The sequence below is a fragment of the Benincasa hispida genome, chromosome 9, assembly GCF_009727055.1.
Source record: "Benincasa hispida cultivar B227 chromosome 9, ASM972705v1, whole genome shotgun sequence".
NCBI lineage: Eukaryota > Viridiplantae > Streptophyta > Magnoliopsida > Cucurbitales > Cucurbitaceae > Benincasa > Benincasa hispida.
In genome coordinates, this window is record NC_052357.1 from 72486739 (window position 1) to 72496125 (window position 9387).

General features: G+C 35.7%; 1 protein-coding gene across 1 annotated transcript; it reads left to right on the top strand.

Annotated features, from left to right (window-relative positions):
• The first annotated feature begins 381 nt into the window (after nt 1-381).
• Nucleotides 382-7019, top strand: LOC120085620 (SWI/SNF complex subunit SWI3C). Its single transcript, XM_039041701.1, has 9 exons — nt 382-602; nt 782-1342; nt 1815-2356; nt 2844-3204; nt 3283-3359; nt 4520-4656; nt 5413-5483; nt 5583-5743; nt 6247-7019. The coding sequence occupies exons 1-9, from the start codon at nt 575-577 to the stop codon at nt 6724-6726; spliced, it is 2418 nt and encodes an 805-aa protein (XP_038897629.1). The 5' UTR covers nt 382-574; the 3' UTR covers nt 6727-7019.
• Nucleotides 7020-9387: the final 2368 nt, after the last annotated feature.

The following is a 9387-nucleotide window of genomic DNA, read 5'->3' on the forward strand; positions in this document are numbered from 1 at the left end:
CATTTGGGACAAAGACTATCCTAAGACTATAATAATCAACTTTGGCTGTAGTAAATACTATTTTAAAACCTTCAATTAGCCATAGTAAATACTATTTTAAAACCTCCATTTACTATAATATTTACTATTTCTTAAAGTTTTTACTATTTTATTTTCATTATTTGCTATAATGTCAACTATTTTTTTCTCAAACTAAAATAGTTTTCATCTCAAAACTCATATTATTATGACTTAAATTAAAATAATCTATATCCCATATACGAACTATTAGCTCTGTTATAATAATTTAGGATTATAATAATGGACGAAAAAAGAACGGCGGAAAGGAAAAAAAAAAAAGAAAAAAGGGAAATAGTATTAAGAATTTGATTTGGGGAAAGAGAGAAGAAAAGCCAAAGCTGTGAGTCACAGAAGCAAACGCAAAGGAAAGAGAGGAGAGAGAGAGGAAGTTAGAGAGAGAGAGAGAGAAGAAGAGCCCTATTTCTCTCTCCTCTTCTTCCCCAATGCTTTCAATTTCGTAGCATAACAACAATCAACGACCCCACAATTTTCTCTTTTCTGATTTCCTTCAACAATGCCACCTTCCCCTTCCTTCCCATCTGGTAACTTCTTCTGACCTAAATTTCTCTTTCTCTCTCTCTCTCTCTTTCTATATTTTCCATCTTCTTCTTCTTCTTCTTCTCTGTGATTTTTTCATCATTTACACATTCTCCGCTTCATTTCTCATCTCCAATTCTGTTTATACTGTCTAATTTTTGCTTTTAACAAAACCCCATCTCAGGGTCTCGTGGAAAATGGCGGAAAAAGAAGAGGGATTCGCAAATTGGCCGCAGAAACAACTATAATAGCAACGGTACCAACAGACATGATGACGACGATGAAGATGAAGACCTTGTTGCTGCTGAAAATGAGGAAATGGAACGCGATAACAACGATGATTCTGAGGACCCTCAGATTAGTCTTCACCCCGCGCCAAATTCCGCCATTCAGGAGACTGAACTTCTGTCGGATGATAAAGTGCGAGTCTCTGAGTTTCCTCAGGTCGTTAAGCGGGCTGTCACTCGGCCTCACTCTTCTGTGATGGCCGTTGTGGCAATGGAGAGGACAAATCAGTACGGAGAGAGTAAGGGCATGCCTGGAAATTCCTTGATTTTGGAGAATGTGTCTTATGGGCAACTCCAGGCACTGTCTGCTATGCCGGCGGATAGTCCGGCTTTGCTGGATCAGGAGAGGGCGGAGGCTGGGAATGCTGCGTATGTTGTAACTCCACCGCCGATTATGGAAGGGCGTGGCGTGGTTAAGACGTTTGGGAGTAGGGTGCATGTTGTCCCTATGCACTCAGGTCTGATCCTCTCGTTCCATTCAAGCTATATTTTTGGGGAAAACAATGTGCATTTTACCATCTGTAACTTCATTTGTTGTGGGATAAGTTAATGGATGACAGAAAAAAATGCGACCTAATTGTGTATGCAAACGACTATTTAGGGAATTCAAATGCGTTTTCTTCCCTCGATGAAATACCAACTCCAAAATTTAAGATATATGGTTGAATAGCTTGAATTCATCAATAATTTTACTTGCTAAGTTCTGTAGTTTAGTGTGATCAAATTTAAGTCAGGATCTGTGTGGGTAGAAAAACTATAGTAGATTTTGTGTGTGTTAGTATATTAGGTAGCAAGTTTAAAGCATCTACACTCAATTTATGCCTCCGGATTCGTGCACCTAATGAATAAAAGGGGGAGAGGAATATTATCTAACATGTTACATGCCTACGGCAAATTTCTATCATGTGACAATGGATTTTTTGGAAACAGATTGGTTTTCACCCGCCACGGTGCATCGACTTGAGAGACAAGTTGTTCCACATTTTTTCTCTGGGAAATTGCCTGACCGCACTCCTGAAAAGTATATGGAGATTCGAAATTTTGTTGTTGCCAAATACATGGAGAATCCTGAGAAAAGGGTCACAGTTTCAGACTGCCAAGGGTTGGTTGATGGTGTCAGTAATGATGATTTAACTCGAATTGTTCGATTTCTTGATCATTGGGGTATTATTAATTATTGTGCTCCTACACCTAGCTGTGAAGCATGGAATAGCAGTTCATACTTGAGAGAAGATATGAACGGTGAGATTCATGTGCCATCAGCTGCTTTGAAGCCTATTGATAGCTTGGTCAAATTTGACAAACCAAAGTGTAGGCTCAAGGCAGCTGATGTATATTCGGCACTTCCATGCCACGATGACATTGATGGTTTGTCTGATTTGGATAACAGAATTCGAGAGCGTCTAGCTGAAAATCATTGTAGCTCTTGTTCTCTGTCTGTTCCCATTGCGTACTACCAATCACAGAAGGAGGTTAGTTTCTATCACCATATTGTACTCCATTGTTTATCTGATTCAGAGTACCTCTGGGTTGCATCATGAAACTTGTATATAAGCCTGAAAGAATTATGAAGCTTCTAAATGGTAAATTTTAGAGACCTTGGGGTCTAGGCCATTCAATTTTGCAGGGGGAGCAAATGAGAGGAAATAGTAGAGGTCTGTATGATGACTAGGCAGTTTTTTCCTCGAGCATATCCACATTTGTATTTTTGTAGTCGTTTCTTTCTTCTGACCTTGTTGAAGATTTTGCCAACTATTTTCCTTTCGTAGTTTTTTGATCTACCATGTAACATTTTGTTGCATATTTATTCCACCGAAATCTCTTTAGGCTACATCATCACTGAACTTGCATCTACAGGATGCCTTCACTTGCTATGAGGTGGAACATCAAACTGTGGATCTTGAGGCCATAGGAAATCTTTTACCTTTCGATCTTTGATGACTGGCGTTCTTGCTGCAGGTTGATGTTTTGCTTTGCTCTGATTGCTTCCATGAAGGCAAATACGTTGCTGGCCATTCAAGCATTGATTTTCTGAGGGTGGACATGGCGAAAGATTATGAACTAGATAGTGAAAATTGGACCGATCAAGAAACTCTATTGCTTTTAGAGGCAATAGAATTGTATAATGAGAATTGGAATGAAATTACTGAACACGTTGGGTCCAAGTCTAAAGCTCAATGCATTATACATTTTCTTCGTCTATCAGTGGAGGATGGCCTTCTAGAAAATGTTGATGTGCCTGGGGTTTCTCTCTCGTCAAATTCGTCACATGGAGAAGATAAGGAGAAGTCACGTTCAAATATGAACGGGAACATGGCAGGTAATTTTGAACTTTTAACTGACAGTTTCTTCATTACTTCTTGACTGTTTCTTTCTAAATATTTGTATATTTCTTTAGGATCCTCCTCTCAAGATAATAAAGAGATACATGATAGGCTCCCCTTTGCCAATTCTGGGAACCCAGTCATGGCGTTGGTACGTGTCCATTTATTTGATGCTTTATGTCTTTCATTTCATCAAGTAAAATTGAAGAATTGAATTATTTCAGAACAATATTCCAATGACCTTGAAAGGAAACCGTGTTAAAAAAGAATGCCAGTGCAAAACTATAATACTTTCATATTTTTTCCAAAATCTTGAGCATCTGCCATCTAGTTCCTCCATGTACCTTTACCATGCATTACTCCAATCAAGTAAAATTTTATGCTATCTAATTTTTTCTGGGGCCGTACCAGTATTCCATTGTGTCGGTGACTCATTTATGTGAATAACTCAGGAGTAATAGAGGTAGAAAAAGGATTAATGGTTGATGATTTGGAATAATGAGCATAGGACAATTTAGCAGTGAAGAGAGTGGTGAGGAGGCTAGCCTGTTTGAAGCTGTTTGAGACCTGGAGTGAACTAGTAGTAGTACTAGCATCAGTAGCTCGTGAGTAATAAGAATGCACACAAGGTAGAGAGAATCAAGAATCCTGTGCAAACCCCAAGGGTTGGCTTTGTTTCAAATGGGTAAGTGGTAGGTAAGTTCAGGTTTTCTGATGTCATTGTTTAAAGTATAGTGGTCACATGTCAATACAGAATAGGGCCAGGAGGCTCAGAGGTTGTCTAGAAGATTAGTTGAGTGAGGTGCTCTTGAATTGGCCTGACTCTCACTATTATTCCTTGAAAGAACTGAAAAGAAAGGGAAGAGAATGTTGAGCTCTTTTCCTATCTTCCTATCTTAATTCTTACCTTCCAGATGAATGCAAAATCATATGTTTAAATACAAATGTAAGTAAAGGGTTTCCATAAATTTTACAGTTGAGTCCAGCCTTATCTCAATAAATGATAAACTTGGTAATATCTTGATGTGCTTCTTTTTCCACCATAGATGGCTTATCTTGCTGTGCCTTTGAGAGCACTGCCTATATTCCAAGTTCTTTAATTTACAAATTACAATTGACATATTATCCTGCTAAGAAGTCAATTCCTTAGAGATATTGGACTCTTCATTTCCAATTTAATATTGATTTATGTGACTGAAAGAAAGAACGCTGACTATGAGGTTCTCTTTAGATATAGGGCTAGAGTTTCAAAAATGTGTATTTCATTTCTAAATAGGGTTGGAATTAATTTAACTTTTGGACATTTACAAGGTTGCTTTCCTCGCATCTGCTATTGGACCAAGAGTTGCTGCATCTTGTGCTCATGCATCCTTAGCTGCATTATCTGAGGACAGTGTAGCTTCCTCCGGGAGCATCTTTCAAATGGAAGGTTCTGTAAATGCTAATAGGTAAGTTTCATTTTCTTACTGATTATAAATGCTGTATCACTTATTTACTTGGATACTCTTGTTGATCCAACCTCGGTACTCGGATACTCTTCAACAAATTATGTTAATTTTTAACCTCCAACATTGTTTTTTCAGTAACTGCAAAATATTACAACATTATGTTCATTTAGAATTGGTGCATAGTCTAATGTGGTCATCTATGTTGTTTTAGTTTTATTATCCAAAAGATGCCTTTCTTCCTGTTCAACGTTCAATGGCCAATTTCCTATCTGCAAGGGATAAAAGACTCTCTCTCTCTCTTCTTTTGTTTGAACTCTTTTCTGATCTTATATCTGATGGACTGTTGGCAATGATTCTGCAGTTGATCCCAATTGGAAGCGTTCTTGTGAGTTACTGTTTTCTGTGTGAAACCTGGTTGTAAACTTGTAATGCATGTAAATGTTGGCTAGATTTATCCCACAAAAATATCTTCTTTTTTTCTTTTTTTGGTGTTATAAAAAAAAAAAAAAAAAAAAAAAAGAACACCCGCACACAAAAAGGAGCATGTGCATGTATATGTATTTTACTGAGGGACAGGGACTGACATCTAAACTAATGTTAGATATGTGAGACGTTTTAGAGGATGAAACAGGTCCCTACTGGCTACTTCCCACTTCCCAGAGTTAATCTTGTGGACGTCATTATGTACTATAATGCAGTTGCATAATTTTTATTCCTAAATTATTTCAAGATTGACATTTCTTTTCCAATATTAAGGACGAATGTGGACGTCAAACAAATCAGAGATGGTGGCTCCCATGGAGAACTTCCAAATTCAGATAAAAAAGGTAATGGTTTGAGATTGACTTTTAATTATTCTTTTTCTCTTTCTTGACTAATGTTTTATATTGCCCTGAAATTTATTCAATATATGTTGCCATATTCAGATGAGAACAAGGCAGAGACAGAAGCAACAGTATTATCTTCTGAAAGAGTTAAAGATGCAGCAAAAGCAGGCCTTGCTGCCGCTGCAACAAAGGCAAAATTGTTTGCTGATCATGAAGAACGAGAAATCCAACGATTATCTGCTAATATTATAAATCATCAGGTATCACAGTTATAATTTTAAGTAGAAGTAGTCGGCACTTTTTGCTTAATCATTCAGAACTGTACGTTTGTAAGTTAATGTTCTGCTTCAACTCTACACATTTTTTCTAATTCAGACACGTTTTTTTAGCGTGTGGGACACACGTCTGATGTATCTATGTCCACACTTTCTAGGCCATGATGCATTTAAGAAATGACCGACAGAAGGTTTTTGAACATGGATGCATTGTATTTCACCATTTTCTCCAAAAATTTCCCATTCTTACTCTTGCATCTAAACGTGGCAGTGTTTTATTGGTTAAAAGCCTGTTCATAAGTTTAGGCCACGGATTTTTTTTTAGTAGTAAAATCGAATAATTAACATTTCACTAGATGGTCACCTTGTGTATTTTCCTAATCTGCATATATCAACCATCTGTTGTTTGTTGGAAAGGTTTGAAACTTATGTATTTCCTTTGGAAAGAGAAGTTGATGTTCTCTGTTTTATCTAAATTTATGCAACAGTTAAAAAGACTGGAGCTGAAGCTGAAGCAGTTTGCAGAAGTAGAAACCTTCTTGATGAAGGAATGCGAACAAGTTGAGAGGACAAGGCAGAGGTTTGTCGCAGAGCGAGCAAGAATGTTAGGTGTCCAATTTGGACCTGCTGGAGTTACGCCACCTGTGAGTTTACCAGGCGTTATCCCTTCGATGGTAGTAAACAACAGTAACACAAACAGTAGGCCGAATATGATCTCACCTCCAGCTTCACAGCCGAGCGTTTCGGGGTATAGCAACAACCAACCACTTCACCCCCACATGTCATACATGCCCCGACAACCAATGTTTGGTTTGGGACAAAGGCTACCCTTATCGGCAATTCAGCAGCAGCCGCCGCCGCCCTCAACTTCTTCTAATGCCATGTTTAATGGTCCAAGCAATGCACAACCTTCTCTCAGTCACCCAATGATGAGGCCAGTTACTGGATCCAGCTCTGGATTAGGCTGAATTTGGAAGAAAGTTTATTGAATTAATTGATTTCCTTTGAAGGTTGATGATTTGTGCAACCATGAAAAGAAAGAGGGGCAGGTAAAAGAAAAATGATAATGTTCCATGAGAGAGTTGTTCATCTGTCTAACCTTTCTTTTTTGGGAGCAAAGAGAAGGGAAATTAACCTGAGGCAATAGTAGGGATTGTAATTGCATTCAATTAGATGTAAAAAAGGCAAAAAGGAGAAAGTTGTTTAAGTAAAAAAAACCATTTATGGAAGTGCTTACATTCTTCTATTTCTTGGTATTTTACACCTTGGATGTGCTTTCCCTTGACAGTTAGATTTCAGGTAGAGCAAGATCTAGAGACAAAGGAGGATGATTAGAAGAATTAGTTATGATGAATTTACTCTTCCTTTCCCCTTTTTACTTCTCTTGATTGCCCATCTACAACTTTCACCTGATTCAATCTCAATCCTTGAATAAAAGCCGTTGTTATTTTAATTAGTGTTTCTTGATGATCCTTTTGATGCACAATGGCATGACTTCAATACCTTCAATCTCTTTAATCCCCCATCAATGGATGGAGTGTTCTTCGGCTCCATGGTTCAGAGAAAATGGCCTTTGTATTATGGCCTCTCGCAAGGACAAAGAAAAACAAGCAGTCGGTGAAACAAAAGAAAAGCATCAGAGAGATCCGGAATTTGGAGTGCTCAATCTCATACGAGAAAAAAGCACAATCCTTCCTATTCTCCTCTCTATCTGACAATTTTTTTAGCCTGCTTGTGGTTGCTTTGGCTAGATGTTCTTTTGCTTTTGGGATGTGCTTCTGTTTGATGTTGCTTGGATTGACTACGGATTCGAGTCATAGCACACGGTTTCATAAAACCGTACGATTTTCCCGATCTAAATAAATAGCCTGCTTGTGGTTGCTTTGGCTAGATGTTCTTTTGCTTTTGGGATGTGCTTCTGTTTGATGTTGCTTGGATTGATGTATTGTTTGATCTCTCCATTTCTGTGGATTTCTTGCATCGACATTTCATTTTATCATCCCCTTCCCCGTGGTGTTTCATTGTATTCTTCTACCATTGGGGCCGCTCTGTTGTTTCATCTCGTATTTTGGTTAAACTGTTTATTTTTTGTTGTAATATCTGCATATTTTATTGTTCAATGAAATTATTTCTTTTTTAAAAAATAGAGTTTCTTGTATTAAAAAAAATTTGTGGTGGGGTTGATTGTTGGAGGATGAGGTGTATAGTATCACATTTTGCCTTTAAATTTTCAATTGTAAAAATAAAGTATTAAATCTTTTTTTTTTTTTTTTTTTTTTTTTTTTATAATAAACTCTATTATTTATCTCTTTCACGCCTCTTAAAAATTTTGGTTTTTCCCATCCTTTAAAGTCTTAAATCTCCCTAGAACTTATAAAAATATCACCGTATGTCGATATTGAGATTTCAATTTTATGGATATATTGGTATTTATAAAATATTAATATTGACAGGTATCTTGTACAACTAAAAAAATTATAAAATTTATTTAGACAATAATCAAGTTGTTTTTATAGGCATTGTTATTAGTATTTATGTTCATATTTGACTAAATGAATGTCATTTCTTTTATGGTTTACAGGTATTGGTAAAAAATATGCTATCAATGAACATTTAATATCAATGTCTAACCCTTCAATTGATATTTATTTATTTCTTTGATGTTAGAAGTTTAAATTCTTCAATAGTCTACCTTTTTTTATTTTTTATTTTTTTTACAATTGAAAGAACAACTAAACCTATTAAATAACAAATGTTATTGTAGTCATATAACAGTTTATTAATGTAATTGGTAATTGACCAAAAACTAATTTTATTTGGAAAGCTGGGATAAAATAAAACCAAGATGCATTATTAAGAATAAGAGTAGCTCACAAAGGTGGAAAACGCCAAAACTCAAGGACTCCTATCTAACCAATTATGAAAAAGACTGTGCATATTATATAAACTAAATCAAGCTATTTTATTCTTCCTTTATTATTATCTTTATAATAACCGAAATCAAGCAACTTGTGACGTCTTTTAGACTATTACTTTTATAATATCGATGACTATAGGTCCATTGACCTTTTAAGTATTTATAAACGCTATAAACATTTATTTAAATACTTAGAAAGTCAATCCAAATACACCCTATGTAATGGTTTATTATTATATTTTCTTCTTGAAATAAATAACTTAAAAGAAAGTGAGAAACAATATGAATGCACTTCGACTTCTTCCTCATGATTAATAGTTGAGATATTCGAAAAGAAACTATGAAGTTAAATAAGAATCCACCCATATTGACTTTTTAAATGTTTTAAAACTTAAACATGGACCATAGCGTAACGTAATTGATATATACTCATTCTCTTAAAGTTGGACGTTCGAATCTTCATATCTTACTTGTATTTAAAAAATGAAAAAAGAAATATTTTTAAATATTTAAAAAGTCATTCTAAACATCAACCAAGTCTTCTACGCTTCTTACTTATACATATTTACGGGGATCCAACTTAATAAGAGTAAATACAGAAAAAAATTATATATTGATGCATATGTACATTTTCAACAAAAAAAATTAATCTTATTTTTTGGTTACCCATTAATTTTATGAATTATTCCAAATCAAATCCCATAAGGAAACA